Source organism: Atractosteus spatula, chromosome 14, assembly GCF_055471065.1.
Source record: "Atractosteus spatula isolate fAtrSpa1 chromosome 14, fAtrSpa1.hap1, whole genome shotgun sequence".
Lineage (NCBI taxonomy): Eukaryota > Metazoa > Chordata > Actinopteri > Semionotiformes > Lepisosteidae > Atractosteus > Atractosteus spatula.
The window spans coordinates 40,165,725-40,188,044 of NC_142719.1; the positions used below are offsets into that span (position 1 = coordinate 40,165,725).

At 40.3% G+C, this 22,320-nt stretch overlaps 1 protein-coding gene across 1 annotated transcript; it reads left to right on the forward strand.

Annotated features, from left to right (window-relative positions):
• Nucleotides 1-19,937: 19,937 nt before the first annotated feature.
• atoh1b (atonal bHLH transcription factor 1b) lies at nt 19,938-22,316 on the forward strand. Its single transcript, XM_088932875.1, has one exon. It carries the CDS (start codon nt 20,090-20,092, stop codon nt 20,951-20,953), a length of 864 nt encoding a protein of 287 aa, XP_088789001.1. The 5' UTR covers nt 19,938-20,089; the 3' UTR covers nt 20,954-22,316.
• Nucleotides 22,317-22,320: the final 4 nt, after the last annotated feature.

Sequence of the window (22,320 nt, forward strand, 5' to 3'; positions counted from 1 at the left end):
TATATGCTGTATAATGCTCCTCAAAATGGGCAGCGGCTTAAAGAAACTATCCATCACTGAACGGCTGGTTGACCTCTGAGCTCAAGGTTGGCAGTCACTCAAAATCTACTTGTTAACCATAGCTCCCTGTGGCTTAATTATTCTATTTATAACACCAACATTTGGTTTTTTAAGCCCTGTTCTGTGTATATATGTGTGCAATGACAGCCAATTAATTCTGTACTTGGCAAATTGGTAAGGAGCTATCGTAAGATTCAGGCAGGGTTGCTTAAGCAATATGGCAACCCAGGCACAAAGCAGAAAGGACTGATTTCGAGTACTAATTTAGAGGTGACAGTGGCTATATATGCCACACTGCATTTCTTTAATATGGCAGCCAATCTCTCTGGTCTTTCACCACAGGCCCTACTTGCAGAGCCTGAGTAACTCAAGTGGAAGGGCATTCTGAACACAATTAAATTCACATGCAGTCTATTAGCAATTAAAGTGTTGCTGTGAGGGATTGTCACATTAGCAGTTTGTCCTAAATGACAAACTATTAATGCATATTTCATCAAGAAATATTTGGCTAGCAATATCTGATGAAAACACCAGAAGCTATAGCATTGTAATATGAGCACGTGCATGCAAATACTTAAAACAAATAAGGATTGTGCTACAAGGTGACCTGAAAAATATTACAAAATAAAGTTCTCACATCAGTGTGTTGTGCATTCCGTTTTGCTATACATTCTACAGGTTTCTAACCCAGGAATGAATACAGAAGGAAATGGGAGGCTGGTAGTTTAAAATTTTGAACACCTAAACCCAATTATAAAGATTGGCTATGTTTGGCTATGTTCAGATATAACTCAGGTTTAGTAAAGAGACAGGGCACTGTTACTAAAACTGTAGATAGATGCTCTTCAATATCCAAATATTTAAAGACTGTTCAATGAAATTAATCTCTTGCACACCTTAGATTGAAATCACTGGAGGACTGCAGCAACATATTTACTCTTATCTGCTGCTGCAGTAGTCAAACACATGGTGACAAGTATTAAATTTAATAATTCAAATACTTAATGAAAGCAATGGAACTGTGGAATGAAGTGATTTAGCTTGTAATTATGAGCGATAGCAATGCTGTTGAAATAAGGGGGACAAATCCTCATTAACGAAAAAAACTAAGACGACATATCCATATTCTCTGTCCTGTTTATATTATATATACAAATAGTCTAAAATAAATACCTTAACACCTATTCTTCTTGCAGAGAGTGTGTGTGACCAGGGAAATGGGAATATCTGGAGCTGCATGCTATATCGGGTCCAAAACACATTTCTCGTTCCTTTATCGTCTTCAAGCTGGCGGAGGATGCTGGGAGAACAACAGAGTGGTGTTGCTGTAGGATTAGAAAGAGTCATGGGAGAACATGGTCAAATCAGGAGCAGCTACAGATACTAGGAAGTGAATATGGTTAGGTTATACTGCCCAAGAAACGGGCCGTAAATTCTGATCATTTGGAAGGAGTGTATATGAAACAAATAATCAGAAGCAGAACTAGTTAGTGTGTGAGACAGTACCTCTCTCCTTCTTATAACACATTTTATCCAAGGTCTTGCCTGGCAGGTGAAGGCTCCCTACTGGCACGGAATCACAAAATGATTTACTATCTTCTTATTTAACAAGAAAGAGATGAATTTATTTCTTATGAGAAGAGCTCGATTGACAGCAATGCTGGGGAAAATCCAGAGGACTGCAGCAATCGCAGCCTGGTTCTTCTTTACAGTGAGAGATATCCTGCCTAAGGGGCAAAAGAATTCTGTAAAAAGATGTCCCGAATAATCCATCACGACCCTCAGCTACAGGACACAGGGTGATTATACCATGTGTTCAGGTGGCTGCAAACCATCACCACCGTTTTAAGGATCAGCTTGTGGATACCAATGCCCATAAAGACAAAGATAAAATATATTTACTTCTGTAGTACGCATGGGGAAGGCAATGCCAAGGGGCTGTATTTATTAGCAGCCTATGATCCACCCCAAGCACAGCTGAAGATTCGGTTTAGAGGGAAGAATCCTTTCTTTTCCTGAAGCATGCTGGGCCTAGTTAATCACCGGGAAATATTATGTGATTCTTTAAATTCCCTTTTTGCAGAACTTCAGTCATCTAGTGAAGTGACAATGACACCACCACATTCATAAATTTTATACTGTCTATCCTGCAGTATCAAAATATACTTTATATAGTTATATTCTGTAGCTATATAGCTATAACTAATGCATGCTACACAGTATATGGAAGATACAGTATATATGTGCCTAATAGACCTCAGTGGCAATTAGAGCTATAACATGTAATAGCATTGATGCCATTAAATGTTTACTGATGCTTCTGGTGACATAGGATAACTCCTAACTCCAAGTGTCATGCAATGGACTGTCCCTTGTGTCCTGTAGCCTCTTGCAGTTTGAACTGGGTTTCTGCTTTGTTTGTTTGCCACAGCACAGTACACTATGAAAAAGCCCGGGTCTGCTTCTATTTTATAGTCCTCGGGAATGGGACACCTGTCACCGGGCCTTTTCATTACCTGGGACAGAAGGGGTCACACCTTACGTGTCACGGTCATCATCCCTCCTCTAGAGGGCGCTCCGATCCTTTTGTATCTTAGTTTCATTTTTACGTTCACCAGCCCCCCTGTTCCCCGTTTATTATTTAAGCCTCGTGCCTCCGAAGCTCAGTGCTCTGCAATGGAAGACGGACGCCCGGAGGCCCGCCTAGCATCAAGTCACCCCTCGTCCATGGCTTGAGGGCAACGGCATCCTGACCAGCTGAGTCCGGGGCTCGGAGCGCCTGGCTTCATTACCGTTCTTTTAAACTTTCTTGTTCCTGGTTCCATGTCCCCGTTCCCTGTATTTATTCATGTCTTGTCTTGGATGGATCTCCTGGTTTTGGATCATGGACTGCGCCCCAGTTTTCCTATTTGGACTGTTTTGGACTCGTTTGTCTGCGCTCCCCCCATGCACCTGGATCACTGTCAGCACCGCCCCCTGTTCGCCATCCCTTCCATTCCTCACCGTGTTTCCCTGTAGCCCTTCTCCAGTCTCTTCCTGATTATACCGTCTGCATAGGGTCCTAAACTACACACTACACGGGAGTCAGGACCAGTTTCTGTTACATTACTGATGTACCGTTCCCTTGGTATTTCAGTAGTCAATGGCTGTTTTTTTATCTAGAATTGTAGATGAAACTGCTTCCTGAAACGTGGTGGTGAACTTTAAAACTGAAACTGTAAGCAACAGAAAGTCACAACTGGCTCAACATTTAAAAGATCATCTTTATTGAAGTTTCTAACCTTTCCCGACTATTAGTTTCCATATATAATTTTGTTTGGGTGCAGGGGTATACAAAGAAAATATGGAATGAGACTCATTAGGAGACAGATTTAGAAAATTGCGCTGACAATAACTAATGCTGTTTATCCATAAGCACACGTTAATTCGTTTTTCCCGCTGATGGAGTGAGAAAGTATTTTGCCAAGCGAGTCTATTCATGTGTCAGACTAAGACAGATACAGCAGGGTACAATTCACCAGATAATAAAATGCACAATGTAATCTCAATGTTGCTTTTGAGGCTTGACCAAAGAGACATCTTTCTTGAATTGACCACTCATATTCCAGAGTCTCAAATGATGAGAATCACAAGTGGCTCATCACTGCTACGAATGCAGGCTTCAATCCACACTACACCACTTGAAACATGTGAAATGGAGACCACGGTCACAGTACCCAGCGAGGGAGATGAATACATAAAAAGAGATTGAGGAAGTGTATTGAGAATTGTTACAGTGATTAAGTAACAGTTACAAAATGCAATAAAAATGATTTCCCTAGGAATAACAGTAGAATAAAGTAGAATAACAAGAATAAAGTGTCCTGAAAGGATTACGGAGTGTTTAGTGAAAATGTGGCAGAACCCGCTTGGCTGAGGGCTGACCTCCTGACCGGAGGACGAGGAGACCAGGACCCCCCTGCAGGGGGAGGAGTGACCAAGGGGCAGCTGCAGAGGGGGAGATGGGGTGGAGGAGGGATGCAAAAAGACGTGTGTAACGGAGAGAAGGGGATCATTGAAGGTGCTTATAGTGTTTTAGGAGAGGGAATGACGTCAGCAGTGATTCCTAATTACTGACAGCCGAGTCTGATTGAACTTGGTAGTTGTCATCCCTCCCAAACGTTTCGTTACAAACTCATCAAAACTCCATGTGATTGAGCATATCCTAGCAGATATTAAGATATCTTGAACAACCTTCACACTGGTACTTGCATTATATTCATACATTTCCAACAGAATACATTTCAAGATGAAAAAGAAGAACAATTCATAGTTTCATAGATTCTAAAACAAAATGGACATATGTAGTGCATTTTGCAAATATATTTTAAAATCTACATTTTAAAATTTCAATATATTGTTCTGTTCATTTAAATATATCTGTACTCATGCTTTTAGAATGTATTTTTAAGATATCCTTATGTCATATGAGATCAGGTCAAGAGACCTACAGGAGTGTGACACTACAGTTTGGAGCCAGAAGTTGGCAGCCTTTGCTTGGTTTTTACAGCAACCCAAAAGCCAGCAGGTTTCTCCACAAGATGAGCTACCACCCCTAAGGTCAGTTACTGACATGTAATATTTGCTGAAGAACAATGAGAACAGAAGAAAGATACAAACAAGAAGGTGCCTCCGAGTTTCATCCAGTCATTTCTTAGAGCATCAGTTTCAACAGTTAGGCTGGGCAGTGTGTTCCAGACTCCCACAATCCTTTGCATAAAAGTGTCTTCTGTTCTCAATCCTTATACCCTTCCCTCTGCTTGCTACTTACTTTCTCTGGTTCATGTTTCCCTGCTGACCTTAATGAAGTCCATCGGGTTGATTTTACTCACACCTGTGATGATTGGAATGCTTGAGCTATCCTTTGTTTAAGACATGTTGAAGACATTCAATTCCTTTAAACTCTCTTTTCAAACCTGAAATTAAACCTCACAGCATGACATTGTTCATAAATCTTTGAAAACCTGTTTCCAGGTAACATAACATGTGTGTATATTTTTACCAATTTAGAACTTTGATTCTAAAACTATTGCAACTCATTAAGTACAGGTGTAATGCATGTGATCTGGGAGGAAGGTTACAAAGGTTTATGAATGTTATTATCATGTGATATTATATCTAAAGTAGTTTAATGAAGGTGGTATGTAGGTTACCTCGAGCATTGCTGAAATACAAGTTTTTAAATTAAGTTTTTTTTTCCATTTTGCCTGCTCTTATACATGTTAAATTGCTTTCAAACAATAGCCAGAAAATAACAGGTTTGCGAAGAAAAATTAGACTAATTAATTCTAATATCATCCGCTGCAAACGTTACCATTGTTCTTCGTTTCCTATTAAACTAGCTCACGAAAGGTTTGCTAAATAAAAGAGGGAGAAGCAACATTTACCAGAATAAATGACTGCTGTTGAAAAAACTAAATGAGGTTCTAAGAAAGCTAGGAGGGAGGCTGCAATCGCAATGCCTGATGACTTCAAATATCTAAAGTAACATGAGAAGAAGTTTAAAACAGAGAGTTAATTACAAAATTTAATACGATTTGTGCTCTTGACAATGCAATTCAGTCTATTTGTTTCTCTAATGTGATGACATCCATTGCTGCAGACACACAAGGGAAGGAGGTTTATGCAAACATTCATATAGCATTCGCAGTACTTTTTGTATGCAAAGTGCATTTAAACAAAACACCAGAGATTTAAAATACATAATGTGCATTGATATCAATCTTTGAACACTGTCAGTAGCTTTTGAATATATTCCAGCACATCACATTAATCTGACATGGGTGGCAGCCCATGCTTGATATACAGTGCAGAAGTCTATAGTACAGCATTGTTTGACATTACATAAACCACACCCATCTCCAAGTCTTATCTGCAAATAATCTGCCCCTCCCTTTCTTTCTTTTTCTACATCTTGATCCTAAGGCACGTCATGTATTGGACACGGAGGTTCACTCTGCTGTAGTTTTATTTTTTTAGAACGTCCCATAACCAGGAATTTGTTATTCCAAGATATGAGGAGAACCTTTCAGAGAATTTTGGATTATTTTCTGTGATCTACCAGGGTCTGCTTGCAAATCAGTATCTGACTGATTCTTTGATCAGACTTCTGCATCAATTGATTAACTTCCTTATTAAGTACGTGGAAGGAAAACGTGAAACTTATATAGGAAAACACACTAGTATTGCAAGGACAGCAAAAGCTGTTTCAAGAAAGAGCCCTCTGTACCGATCGCCAAGAACGTTTTTGTGGCCAATAGATCTAGATTTCCACATTTCCTCTGAGCCAAAGAATGAGGGCTTTGCAGCAAGTATTACTGCTCCCTTATCTCCGCTCTCCCTGATAAACTAATTTAGAAGGGCAAATGTCAATACAAATCGAAACAGCAGAAGAGACAAGGAAAGGTCAGTTCTACACTGAAAAGTAGAAAGTGGAGACATGACACTTTGGAGGAATAAGTAAAGGTTTATTCCACGCTGAAAAGAGAAGAAAGAAAACACAACGTTTCAGCTGTGGAGCCTTCTTCGGGTGACAGGACACTTCGGCTGTTCAATGTTGTTTGATCTTTCTGCTTTCCAGCGTGGAATTAGCCTGTACCTGCTCCTTTACAGCCAACGCAGATCCCCAGTGCAAGCACAACAAAAAATCAAGCGAGGGGCAAGAAACATGAAACATCAGGGAGGAAACAACACTTCTGCCTGACGAAAAACTTCCCAAACTCCAGTGAAAACAAAAGAAAACACTTTTAATTGGATCATTTTTAAACTGGAGAGAGGTTTTCAGGAAATCAGCAACTTTGATTGCTTCAAATACTGGGAAAAGAAGTGCAGGTTAATTAAACCAATCTTGTAATTGGATTCTTACTTAACAAGCACGGGTGGGTTTTGTAGTGTTTTTATTTAGACTTGCTGATTACATTTTGTTTCCTTTGGGGTGCTAATGATAATTCAGATTTAAGGTGAAGGAGGTCATGCGCACAAAATTACCAAACTGGAGACCTGAAGGGCTGTGAAAAAGGCATTAAGGAATACTGCCCCGTCCTTTTTGAAATCTGACACAATACACTACTGCCCCCCAGTGATCAGAGAGATGTTTGAACATTTTGACAAGTGGCTTTTCAGAGAATACACCTGTCAATTCAGGTTCTTTACTGAAATCTTCCTCATTGTGGACACTTCTTCCGGACAGCTCCCTGGACAAGTTGTATTTCCAATACTCTTAAGTTATGGTGCTATGAAGGGCAAATTTTCACCGCCTGCTCATTGTTGACAGGTGCTTACCACATAAATAAGAACAGTGTGTGTCTATGAGTTTGGACTCTATTTAAAAGTTATTTAAGAAGATTTTGGTTTGCAACGTAATGAATGAAAGACAGGTTCAGCAACAGGATCCAATCACCACAACACTGCTTTAACTGTGATCTATTACGATGCTAAAAACAGATAGTCATACATTTTTTTCAAAACTGAAACTAATATCTGGTATGTACACCCCTTGAGGCAGAATGCAGAATTTTGTAAGCTGTATTTTATTCCATTATCTTGATTTTCACTTCAACAACATGTTCCACAGGTACATACTTTGGTGTAAAAATAACTGTTAACTTGCTAACAGTCTCTGTTTTCTTAACTATTTTTCTTTTGTAAACTGGAAAAAAATTTCCAGGTTTGTTCTGTAAATCTTAAATAACAAGACACCAATGAGATATTCTTAAATTTCAAAGATGATTTTTGTGTTAGTAGGTTTGTTCAGAAACATCCTTTCTAGCCTTTATCAGAAAGTTGGTTGTTATTGGTATTTTTTGTGCCAAGCTGGATTTTTTTTGTCTGTATTATATATGGGTTATATATAGGTTGGTCTCTGCTAACATAACCATCTAAAATAAGAGTATTTAAAAATACTGAATGAGCTGCCTCATGTTAAATTAATTGCAACTGTAAGGAATATGACAGCATGGTCAGTGTTAACAGACGTGCTCAGTAGAGACTGAATTCAGACAGTTTTGTTTTCTTCTTTTTAAAACCATCTGTTCTCTCTAAAAGGTTGAAAAAAAAGTAGAGCATGCTAGAGTTAAAAACGATATGTATAAAATAAAGCAAGCTCAAGCACAAGCACGTTCTCTCTGTATATATGAGATACTCAGAACAGCAGGAAAGCAAGCATTAATTATCTGCTGTTCTTCCAATTATTGGGAACATATTACTATGGGGCAATTCGTCTCTTTAATAGGGTCAGTTTTGCTACATCTTTCTTTTTTTAATCAAGAAGCTATTGGATCTGAAAAAATAAAATTCTAATAAAATTCTAAAGCTTGGAAAGAACTAAAACTTTCTCAGCTTTAGTAACGTTCAATGAGCTGCAAGTAATTAAGAGCTAAAGACAGAGTAAATCCTAGATAGACCGTAGCTTTGCACGAAATGGCTGGCGTTCTGTCAGACAGAGCTGGAGAAGCGGGTGACATCCTCGGAGGATTCTGTGGTGACCCTACCAAACCTGGAGTAGATTATTCTTCCTGACACACATCCCTGTTTTCCTCACCGTGTAAATCTGTGGTTAAATCTCAAATAGCGGCTCAAATTATTCCGAGGCAATTTCAAAAGACATCAGTCACTTTTAAAAGGTTAAGGGTTAACTACCTCCAAAGCCTGTGGTAGAAAGGTTTAGTATTTACTGTAGGCATTATATAAGTGCTGTATACATCTCTCTTGACAGTAGTGAAAATTATTTATCTATTCCATCACTGTGTCTTCACAATTGTTCAGATCCGTACTGTAAAAAAATGGAGAGTATGTCCACATCGCATGTGATTGTCTGTGACTGGCAAATACAAACCAATAGCATACCTCTCACATCTTTACCCTGTCAGCATTTGCCCTTCAAAAGGTAATGCTTAGTAAAATGTGCTCGAAGCAGCTTGTTGTGAGTTAAAAGAAATTTCAAAGGAAGTCACCTGACTTGCTTTGCTAAACGTGCAATACGCGCAAGGATAAACATTTCAGTGCAGATGTGGCCCTGTGAAGACTGTATCGGTGTCATAGTGACAAAGAAAACAGGCTTTAAAATTAAGTACATCGAAATCTCACGGGATAAACATTCCGCCTTAAAGCAAACTGCTAGAAAACAATTAAACGATAAAACAACCTGCCGAAAGTGAGAAACAGGATTCAGCAATCAATTGCAAATAAATTCTGGTATATGGAGGTACTTTGAACTTGGTTTATATATAGTTAATCACAAATAAGCTTGAAATTACAAAAATACATTAGACATAGAAGACGCTTTTCAGGTCCTAATAAAACTGATATATGAAGCATGGGCTCCCCCTAGTGATTGTCAAAGAAAGTACAGAACTCTGTTGCAATTTTCTTAAAAGCTTTTGGAAAAGAAATCTTAAAAGGACAAATTGATGTGAATCGTCGGTTTCTAAGCATGCACAGAAATTGAAAACACTTTAGGACTACAGACACTGTCGGGGTGAAATCCCAGATTTGCCTCCTGTTTTAAAATTCAAAACAGATTTGTTTACTCCATGTAATCAGAAAGGAAAGTATTATGAAATGCTAATTGCAAATAACAATATTTGTCTTCTTTTTCACCAGTTGTGAAATTTCAGGTTTGACCACAATGGAACAATATCTGTAGCCCCATAATATCAATGTCTCCTTTATTAGCATCATTTGGCAATAAGCAGTAAATTAGCCAGAATGGTTACATGTGTTTTAAAAATTAAAATCTGCTTTGGATAAAACAAATAATGTACATAAATAGTTTGTACAGAAAGAGCTAATTGCATGAAATCTCACAAATACAAAATGTGCTTAAAAAATGCTTTTTAAATGGGTGTCAATACTTTCAGCTATGGGCGTTTCATGACCTTGACAGGTGAAAAATCTCATGTGCATGCTTCTAAGGTACAAAAATCAATCAGAGCTCATTCAAGTCCAAGAGCTGATAACACAAGAACTGAAACCTGGAGACCATACTAAGCTGTATTAAAATATGCCACTCATATTTCATACATACAGACAGAGGCACCTGAAGCTGACCGCTGGAGTTCAGCTTGTGCGTTGGTGAGTGCCCATCCAATGACTTCAGGACTGTTGTGCCAGCTCATCAATCTTGGAAGAGAGTGACCTGTCAGCAGAGAAATCCTTCCCTTGACCTTGTGATCTTTCATCATCTCTACCCAGTGGAGACAGCTGCACCCTGGCTGTAGAAACCCATCAATATCCCTAAGGCCACCCATCTCATCTCTGGTGATACGACACAGGAAAACTGCACAGTGAATGAAAAAAAGAAATGATTTGAGTTCCTCTACACTGTAACCCTGTTAGGCCTGAGGGAATGAATTCTGTCATTTCTACCATGGGCAAGTGCTACTGATTAGCACTACAAATAGCTATACCTCCTAAAAGAAAGGATACAATGCATATTCGGCTAATTAAAACATTCTGCAATAGTGCATTTTATCCACAATTATTATTAGCAGCAGCATATACAGTACTATGGCGTATGAGCGAATCATCCATGGACTATGCTGCAAAAATGGCTGTAACGTTGCTGGAGTTTCATACAACATATCTAATTGTGTGTCAGAGGGTGGGGAGTGTGTGCTTTGACTGGTGCTTTGTGGAGCTCAAGGTCAGAGTGGTGGCTGACAAGCCTCTATCTGCCACATGTTGTCTTGACACAATAGGAGTCACTTTTGGGTTATTCAGCCTCCTCCTTATCTCCAGCTCTATTGTCGCACATTGTTACTTAATTGCTTCTCCACCTCTTAGCAAACAGACGTGGCTACTGCTGGAAGCTGACAGCAAATTTCATCTGCACGTTGGGCTGATTTTATCCCTCAACTTTGTGCTGTTTACTTTCATGACAGTAATGAGGCTGCACTGTGCAGAACATTAATGCTATTGTGCAACTTCCAGGCAGACCTTTAAAAATAACCACATATTCCTGATGAATATGAATTTTGGTGTTGTTAGACAATACAAACTAGCACACATTCAAGATATATCAATCTTTTTAAAATAGTGTTTAGAAATGGGAATATAATATATATTATATATAAATACAATAGGACTCAACAGAGTCTTCAAGATTACCATCACAAAGTCTGTTTGAATGTTTGAAAGTCTGTGTATCTATGTTGTATCCTGCATGGTGTCCAAACTGTGAATTGTCAACAATAATAAGATAATATTAATATTAATCGTTGTATTAATGTTAATTAATTCAAATTATTTTCAAGCTAAGGGTATTATTCATGCTTAGCGTTTGCTCTTTTTCTTATGCTTCCTCATTTTTTTTGTTACAGGAGGGTTACTCAGGGAAGAGCACTCTAGCAGATAACACTCTGTTAATATCCTGGGGCAGGAAACTCTAGCCCTTGTCCTGAAGAGCTCCAATCTCACCTGACCTGTGGGTTTTTGCAGGTCACTATCAGATCACCAGTTTCTAAAGATATGATACAACTCCACTGTGACTAAATAAAACAGATGATTTGTTAAATGAAGTAATGCAGAGATCATTACTACTCACAGTATAAGTACTCATCATCCCTCAAGGACCAGAGTTCTCTTACTTGAATAAATGACTCGCTTGGTTCATAAGTGGCTTGTAGGTGTTGCCAGTCATTAAAAACAGGTGACCTATGGGGAACTGCAGGACCACAGTTGGAGACCCCCCTGTCTTAGGTCTATACCACACTCCACAAACTCCTGTACAATCTAAATACTGCAGATGACCAAGCCACCTGATACCAGTGGAACAACTCTTAGCCCTGTAGGATCGCCACACTTTTCTGGTGTAACTTCTGAGTTACCACACAGTAACAGGTAGATTAGGGATGCAATCTGCATTCTGGTGTGAAGTGTGAGTGGTCTCGGGGGCTGCAGTTCTTCAAGCAGGAGCCTTGAATAGAAAACGCATGCTGTTCCATAGACCTATTCCAAAACATCGAAGAAAGTAATTACAAGGCCCAGAGGACTGCTAAGCACTTGTAGTTCTAGGAGTGAGGCGATGTGTACTTCAGAATGGTTTGGCTCAGGCTGTTGCTCTGCAGGTCTCTGCATGCTCCAGTGAGTCTGTACCCAGCCCCCTGCTGCGGAAAACAGCACATACACGAGTCCTTCACCTCAGCCCGCAGTTCGAAATTCATGCAGCCATTGTGGGGCTAACGAACCATGAACAACGCTAAATAATTGCTATATCATCACCTTTGAAACTGACTTGGCTTAACGTCGGATTCGCCTCATCGTAACATTGCACTGCAGATCAATAAATCTCGTCATCGATTTGAACACAAATCCTGAACACGGAGTTAGTTTGCAACATCAGAGTGATTTAAGAGGGGTAAGAGGGGGTGAATGTTGCTGCTGTGATCGTTCGCAGCGGGGAAAAAAAAGTCAGCGGAATTATAAAATAATTTTAGTGAGCTGCGTACGTGATAATGTGCAGGCTATTTACTATCGCGTATGCTAAAAAGCGGGTTGTACACAGTTTGGATTTTTACCAGCGTTGAATTTGTTGACTGTGAAGGCTTTCAAAACACCATGTTCACAGAGAAAAAACATTCGCAGTTCAGGGCTCGGTATGGAAGACTTTTTAAAGCCAACCCCTTCGGCTAAAGGACTCCTCTGGTGCATCAGGTACAACGTCTGCAGGCGTTACCCCAGGGGACTCGGGTAGGGGCGTCATACACAACCCCAATGAAAGGACCAAAGGGAAGAGCTTCTCTTTGATTGTGGAAGCGTGTGACTGTTTGTGTGATCCGACCCAGGGCATGTTACAAAGAAGCCGGCCTTGTTAACCATCCTCTCCCCTGTGTCTGCGTGTGTGTGTTTTTTTTCCCCCAAGCCACCCAGCAGGAAGCGAACGGCCATGGAAAAGCGAATGCCCCGAGTTTTAAAATTAGACCTTTCTGACATACAGTGCAAAAATTTAATCCAGCGTTTCCACATCAATCGCCTATTCTTTAGGACGAAAACCCCGGAGAGGAAGCAGAAAAGAGAGTTGTAGATCTCCGCCGGAATAATTATTGGTTATTGATGGGCTTTTCGTCCATTGTTGTATGAAATATGTATATATATGCAATTGACTTTACTTAGGCCTTGTGTGTTTGGGCTTTTTAAACAAAACTTTTTTATTTAGAAATTGTGATCCATATTGGAGTGGACAAAGATTCGCTGAACCATTTTATTGCGGGTGACAAGAGGTGGCGTTTTTAAAAGGATTCGTTACAAAATGAGATGCGTTTAATTTAATACACTCCCCGCAGTTAAACGATACTATTCTGTATAACGCCCCGGTGATGCCTCTAGTCCCATTGACCGTTGGGTTTATTTCGATTAGTAGGCTAATTCAACTGACAACTACGGTTTACACACACAGGCTCTGTGCCCGTGAGGAAGCTGTCAAACAACTAAGACCAACTCTGGAAAATTATTTTAATAATGGGGTAATTTCACAGTACAAATTGCCCGAACACTTGCTAGTTCATATCGTATTAGAAACTACCACAGTTATCTTAAGCTTAATAACCCCTAAATTATAATGGGAAATAAGTTTCCTGCCCTAAATTAATTACTAAATTCTCTTATTAGCGCGTGCAACCCCACATTATCCGCAGCAGAGAGTCATTTACTTGATCAGTCAGCAGTACAGCACCGCCCCTGTGGCTTCGGGTAAATTAAGATAATTATATAGTTTCAAACATCAAGGGCTAAGGCTATATATTTTTTGTCCTCCAAGCTTTATCCTACGTTCCAATGAACTCCCATCTTTAAATTATGTCTGTTGTCTTATCTCAAGATACTCTATCCGACCAAGAACGTTCTCTTTAATTATGTCGCGCAAGGCACAGAAAGCATGCTAAGCTACGGTTAGTTAGAAAGGGGGGCATTTAGCTTCAACTCACTGGGCCAGGAAGAAATCCTGCCTTTTTCTGATTTCAGCTGGTGGCGTGGACATTAAAGGTCATGAATCACCACGAGTATAATTTGCTGAAGTTAATTAGGCCTGCTTCTGTAATTCTGGCGGGCGAAAAAGCATCAAGTCTTAGCGCGAAGATGTCGCGCACATACTTTTTCATCCTCAGACGATCCAGACGAACAAGTTTTCTTACAGTATCTTTACGATCTGGCGAAAAGTTAATACAGCACCTAACCCTGCCTGTTCGCTTCTGTACGCAGAGCTGATCACAAGTGCACGTGTTACACCTTAACGGAAATCGTTAAAGTCAACAAAATAGTAAACGTCTAATTAGAAAATACTAAGCTCACAATTACTTTTCCTTTCAATCATAGTAGGTTTAAAAGTGTGCAACAACTAATATATGATTTTCCTCTTTAGTTCAAAGCACTGTAGCATATGCAGGACATTAGGACCCTTAACCTATGACGAAAAAACCTCACTGCTTGATCGTCTAATTGATGAAGCTACTTCTGGATTTTGGCAGAACAGGATACAGCCAATCAGGAATTAAATTTCGAGATCCAGTGCTATTGGACAGGCATGTACAGCGTGGATTCATGCCTTTGATCCTCTGTAAACACAGTGTTCCTTAAGTGTGCAGATGGGCAGGTACGGTTTCATACAAAGCAAACATACAGTACAACAATAATAACAGTCCTCAATCATGTTTGGGGTGTGCTGTTACAGTGTACCCAGAAATAGAAATATAACCTGGTTTCAGAGCAGAGCAAGTAGATTTCCTTGGACACTACTTCAGTGTTCAAATCCTTCCCCTGCTCTTGGTAGATAATGCCTTATAACCTGCAGACAGATACTACCATATGAGAGCCCTTCTACAGCAGCAAGTGATAAACTGAAAAAACCCCTGAAGCATCAATATCAGGTACATAATCACAAGCTGGTCTCACCGGGGATAGTGAACAAGTGATTCTCGTGGAGAGCGCTCAGGCTGAGAAGAGAGTTGGGAGCCCAAAAGAGCAAATTGAAAGCAATATTAAAGCCCAAGGTGTATGTACTGTACTGATCATTACGTTGCTCATTCTGGGGCGAGGGGGAAAACCAGCTAGTAAGACACTTGTCTCGACTCATCTCTTACGTGCAGAAAGTACTGGGTTTACTGATACTGCAAAGATGAGAGCAAATGACTGGCGAGTTCAAGAAAAAGAAAGCTCTCGAGTTTCCTCGGGATCTCCTTTTCAAGCTCTCCCGTTTGCTTTGTTGCAGACTCCAGACAGGATCTGGGATTTTTGTGCAGTAGAGACTTCTTTCTCGACTCTCTGCCATACTGTCCAGTATGGAAAAGTTCTCCCATCGCAGCCACTGAACTCTGTAGCTTTTTCAAAGTCATTCTTTGACAAAAGAGTTGACTCTTTGTTTGACTGAAGGACCCTACAGAGATGGGTGTATTTTGAAATCATATGAAGCCCTGTAATTGCACTCATCGTAATTGTTTAAGGTAATTGTACTGGTTCTTTAGAGTAATGTTGTGTGTTGAACTTAATTCAGGTTTGCAAACTTGTTTTTTTTGTCTTTCTTTCCTTTTGTTTTCTGCTTTGGGTGTGCAAAGTAGGTTCTGCTTTAGCAAATATTGATTGCTATTTTAAAGTGTCATGACTGCAAAATTTAAAGCAACAAAATGTGAAAACCGTGCAAACTATGCAAGCCTGGTTCAGTGCCGTGCAAACTGCCACATATACAGTAGCTGTTGCTCCTTGATTACTGATCATCCCACATGAATTCCAGTGTGCTATGAGCTTACCAATGTACCGTCACCAGATGGTTTAATATCTTAAATATGTCATATTTATTAGCTGTGTCAATGGTACAATATATACAGCACATATAAAGGGAATACAAAATGTGTTTACATAATACCAACTGTACATGTGTGATCAACAGAGAAAATACAGCATGATCAACTGCACGACCTGGGCCAAGCATTCAAATAACCTTCAGCTCCGCTCTGCAGTGATCCCTCTGAGGACTTATACATTAGTGCTTAGTGCTCCTAAACTCTGGATCTGGCTCAACATGATACATTATCTGCTGACCTTTAAAACCACATACATAATTCAAAAGAATACAGGATGAAACAACATAATTATGCAGATTGTATTTGGGGTGGAAATAAAGCAAAGAGGATCTGGGTAGTGTGCTGAGTTTCCCGATGCACGTGTTCCTGAAGTTCACACTTGCCCGATTACCTATCCAATCGTAAGGAAAGCTGCTTCTTTTTTTTTTGTTCCATGCTGTTGCAAGAAAATTAAAATGTAACCTAACAGAAAGTACGTAATGCAGCCCGGAAACCACACGCGGACTCAAAAGCTGTACAGCCCCCCAAATCGCGCTGACTTTTGAAACCAGAAGTGACCCCACTGATGATGCCCACACGACCACAAGTCCCTCCCGCCTCCCCCCCCCCCAACCCCCCGCGCACCGCGCAGCAGATGGAAAGTGAAGCCCGGCACCCTCACCCTTCAGTCGGCAGGGCTACAGGCTGTCGCGGCGGTGGTGGGGGGACAGGGGAATGAAATATTCATGGAGGAATGAAAGGGCTCCCCTGGTTGGAGAGAGTGGCCGTTTAACCAACCGCGGCAAGGCTCATTAACTCGTCGGCGGGAGGGAAGGTCACGGCAATTTCCTCGGTACCACGGCCAGCGTTCACCGCCTGTTTCCCCGTGTATGCATATGAGCGCACCCCTCTCCAAAAAAGCATTTTCTTTGTTGCCTTCGGTATTATGAGCATCCTATATTTAATTGCGTGTGTAACTGGGGATGGGTCAGAGTTTCCAATCCAATAACTGTCAGCTTCGTTGTCTATTTTTTTCTTTTTCTTTTTTTGGCATTCGGCATAGTGTGTCAGTTGTGAAATATTTATTTTAGAGACAAAGAAGAAGACATCAGAAAGCGTAAACACACTGAAACAGTTCTTAATTAAAGCGTTGTCAGAAAACACGGAGTGATGATTTCAGTCCAATCTATACAACGATCACTGATTTATGAGTAGAGTACCATCGTTAAATTTCTAGAAAGTGTAAAAATATCTTTTTGGTTTGAATTTGTTCTCGTAACCTTCAGATAAGTGAGCAAACGGGAGTTCTCTGAATTAAGAGCAAGCCCGTGCCCAGTTTGTGGTCTTTAATGTAGATTAGAAACTCACTGGTCAATATTATTTTCATTTTCTCATTCCCCAGCTGCAGCCGGAGCTAAACACACGGATAAGGCAAGTTTTATGGTACGGCAATCGATGCAAACGGACAAAAAAATCTTTTGACTAATTTTAGATAAGGTAGTAGTAATAAATCATTGGTTTTAGGTCGCTCCTTCAAACCTCAAGCCGCGTTGCTTAAGATTTGTAAAGATGCCTAAAGCTCTGCACATCCGTTTGAGAATGAAGCAACAAGAAACATAGGTTTGAACATCCGGCTCGACCTATCGAAAGGCCATACCTGTTCCTCCCCACTGGAGACGAGGATACAAACATTTTATCGCAGAGAGCAATTATGTAAAATTTCACACACCACTATATCTTATGAACTGCTTTATGTTTTCGTGTCATTATATGATTATTGCGAGAATATTCACTTAATCCTGACAAGGTAGTGCATCAAATCGACGTTACTTTTGAAGAAAAACATGTCTACAGTGACAATAAATGAGTTTATACATTGCGGCACGTCGTTTAATGCGTCACCTGTACTTTAATTGCCAATCAGCCTACCCCAGACGACATTGCAATGATCTTAATTTATCAGGTTGTGATGTGTCGTGGCGATTATAAAGAATGTCTGATCGTTGACTCTGCCCACTGTGAGCTTTAATGACGAGAGGAGTAAGTAAAAAATGATCATGCAGACTGACGCTTCTTCAATGAGTGATGAACCACAGGAGCTTGTTCCAGTGAATAAAGAGCGCCTGAAAGTTAAACAGTTTAGTTGCGCAGCATATGGAAGATGAAACTTTCTTGGACTCTGCGGCACGTGGCGCAGAGGGACTAAAAAAAGACAATGCAGGGTTTAATAGATTTACTACTACTACTACTAATAATAATAATAATTTCGCTTATTTCTAGTAAGAGACGTGGCATGCATAGAGCCTTATCCCGCTACTATAAAGCGCAAAACGGGACTATATCCTTAAAGGAGGACATGTAAAATACACAGAGGGTGAACCATTCTTAAAAAAAAAAATTAAAAATCCAAAGCATTTTCACTGTGAGCGCAGTTTTCTGGGTAAATAAAAGTATTCTTGTATGGGTTTTATCAGTTCAAATGTTCCAGGTCTTTTCCTGCGACAGGTGCTCCTCCGTCGGCTTGTTTTTCACCTGCTCGTTTTATGGGTTCTCATAACGCGCTCAAGATTATCCGTTTTTACAGCTTTGTATGGGAACTGTCCGACCACAAGCTAACAGTCACTTCCCTGCACTGGGACTATTCACCTCAGGATGCATTGTGGCTAAAACGGTATCTTATCTCGACAATATATTGTACGGAATAGATCTACGACGGGATAATAAAGTTTTAAACATGTGATAGGCTGATACACTGTGTTATTAAGACGGGCTCCGGCGTCGTCGTGCATGTCAGTGTTTGTGTAAGGTGATCTGGCTCCGCAAGTCAATATGGGATGTATGCAGCAATTTGGGCTGCTCGCTATTTAACGTAATCCTCCATAATGGGACACATCCGCGATCTGGATTAATAATTAATATTATTATTTTTCGTATTTTCGATATTATGACATGCTTTATAACTACTTTAACCATTTTGAACAAAACGACACCTAGTTTGTAAGAAGACTTGGGATAAATATTTAAGGTGACATTAAAGACAAAACATAACGTCCAATGGTACTTAATCAATGCGCAATACACCAAGGTTTTGGTAAACCTCATATTTAATCTAATTCAGGATGTGGCCCAATTAAACCTACCATGTTACGCAATCCTACTGCACAAAATAAATTACAAATTAGTGAACTCATTCCAGACTGTGGTTTTAGAAGCTCTTTATCGGGGTGTCATCATCTTCAGCTTTAAAGTAAAATAGTATTTAGCAAGTTGTGTGTCGCGCATCAGAAGCGTGACAAAAACATTTTTCTTTTTAGAAACAAAAAAACAAAAAAAAATCATTATTGACTGATCATCTGTAAGAAGGACTGAATGTGACCACTGTTGCAAGAGCAAGGAATAGTGTAATGACTTTTCACTGCTGTTTGAAAAGGATTTTTGAATTGCATTTTAAATATTCAGTCGCCACGTCGGATATACAGTAACATTTTTTAATGTTAGCATTTGGCACTGGGGTGCTAAATTAATTCGTGAACCGTATATGAAACTGTGTGTGGAAAGTGTAGTTTTAAGTCTCACTTCTTCATTACATAAACACTAAGACATTTACTTTCTCTATTAACCATGATTGTTCTTATTGGCAATCCGATAAATGAAACGATAATTCATCCTTCCATGTGACCGTTTTATATATACAGGGATGGAAATATTTATTTTCGATGCAGACGTATTATTTGTGATGTAGAAGTCGTGGAGAATGGGTTAAACTCTGTAGAAAATAGGCTAGCCATTGAGTTCGTGCGGTTCATTGCGCTTGAATTGTTTTGAATCTTATTACAACTTTTTTTGTTGTTGATGGTGGTTATCCGCTGCACAGAGTCTAGGATTGGCAGTCAAGACCCGGACGCGCAGTGGAGTAGGGCGGGGACAGCAGAAGTTGCAGAATTTAAAGAGTGGAGAGGGTGCAGCACAGCTGATAAAAGTGAGTCATTCACTGCAGCCCTTCTCAAACACATAGCTACCAGGTGGCATAAAAAATTGGGTAATTAGGATAGTGCGCAAACATATAAAAGAAGCAGTAGGAAATTGCAGCACATAAACTGCGTGAAAGTTGACTTATTTCGGTGCCTGCATATTGTTATGTTACATCAGGTGTCCGATTTGTAGAATCGGATAAGTACAACTAAAATAACATTCCGTTTTCAGTTGTATCTGACATTTAGAAGATGACCCTGACAAATGCAAAACTAGCCTTGCTGAGCTGGACCGATGGGAGCATCCAGGAATGCCACAGTGAGGAACTCAAGTTTTCCGAAATCTCGAGATTGGCGCACAGCGACCCGAGGAGCTGGCTGAGCCCTTTCCAGCCTGGGGGTCCGGGGCCTGTTTCATTCCCGGCCCCGGGAGGAGCGGTCCCGGCTCTGTTCGACCACGGGTCACTAGAAGTTGACCTCCAAAAAATGGTATCCAGGAATGCATTATCCAACAGCGCTGTTATGAACGAGAGGGACTTGGATAAATTGAGAGGAGACGAGAATAAACGGAGCAGCTCTCACTACTCCGGCCCGCAGAAGCACAGGCGGGTGGCTGCCAACGCAAGAGAGAGGCGGAGGATGCACGGGCTCAACAGGGCGTTTGACAAGCTGAGAAGCGTCATTCCCTCCCTGGAAAACGAAAAGAAGCTGTCCAAGTATGACACTCTGCAGATGGCGCAAATATACATCACTGAACTCTCCGAGCTACTGGCCGGCGTGGGCAAAAGCGACTGCAGGAGCGGCGCTGGCGACAGTCTCGGCGGAGACCTGGGGGGCCAGGTGAGGACAAGCAACCCGCTGCAAACGTGCTTGCCCGAAGTGAGGGTCGGGAGCAGCGCGAATTACTCCCTGGACAACCCGCCATCCTCCGCCCGGTTCTCCGCGCTCGGCGAGTCTCAGGGCGTGACCGCTGCGGTCGGGCACCTGATTATCCTCTCGAACCCGAAGCCGGCTCTCGGGAGCGAAAGCAAGAGCATGGGGGTGTCCTCTAACGGCAGCGACGGAGAGTCTCCCAGCTGCAGTGACTGCGAGGACGGACACTCAGATAGACATTAACCGGACTGCCTTAGGCCAGGATGAAAATAAGTGTTTTAGAGTAGACAGAGCTGTGCGTGACCGGCGTAGAAACGATAGTACCATCCGCACTACAGCTTTTACATACACTTTACAAAACAGGCAAGTAACTTATAGGGCACTCGACCTAGAGAGTGGGTTCATTGCTGTGTTTAGGAGACGGAAAAAAGGAAGTTTCACAGGAACTAAGAAGTTTGTAGTAGAATGACACGCGATTATTCACTGTAACCCAGATGCTGTGGAATCAACACACCCATACATCTTGTGCAAGACTTGCACACACTATCTTACTCACTTGTCAGTAATGTTTCTTTTTCGTAAATCGTTTTTGTGTCAGCTTCAACAGTCTGTTCTCAGGTAACAAACTAAATCCAGAAGGTGTGTTGCCTATAAACTGCCGAATGAGTTTTCTTTTTTTTTCCCTTTAAATGTTATCTTCAATATATTTTCTGAGGAAATGTCCGACGAATCTAAGGGAAAAACATTTTGGCTGGTCTAAACGTATGGCTTGACACGTTAAATGCCCGTTAAACTCTTCTACGTACGAGAGAATACAACTTTGTCTATTTTTAAGACCACACGTATATTTTCTTTGTGTACTACAAAAGGGATCCGGGGTACATTTGAAGGCAAAAGTCTCATCGAAGTTGTGCCCTTGTATTGTCTTGTCCTTGTTAAAACACAATGGCATATCACTGTCGTTTATCGTAAATTTGGATTCTACCTTACAGTTAAGAACTCTAAAATAATCTATGTAAGAACATGTGCTTTTTAACCAAAATGCTTAAGCTCAGGGTTTTTAAACGGGGACAATTTCACAAAAATGCCAACCCCGTCTTTAAAATATCTTTCTGATTTTTTTAAAATAAAGGTTAAAAACGTTCTCATCACCGTAAGAAATAAAATGTTCTTTGTCTCACTACTCCAAGTTCCAAATAAAACACTATATGCAGAGGATCTATGACTAACTTTATTTTTAATGTAATTAATATATTCTTATAGAAAAATCCAGGTGAGATTGCTAATAGTTGCACTTTATGGAAAAAAAGATAGGGTAGTTGATGGAAACTGGTCGTAGAGACTGTTTTAACTCTGTAATGCATTGTCTTCACACATTTTAAATGTATGTTATTTTGTTATTTATGTTTTACTGTCCATCCAAAAAGTAGTGAACTGTTCTTGTTATTTTATCGATGTTATTATTTAATTTGTTTTCGAACGATGTTAAATAAATTTTTCACAAAGTTAAAATATTCTTCTTCCCGTTTTTGTTCGTTAAAGTTAAAAGTGGAATTAAAAATATAAAAAGATCCAGCGTGAAAACGGAAAAGCATTTTCTCTGACTCATG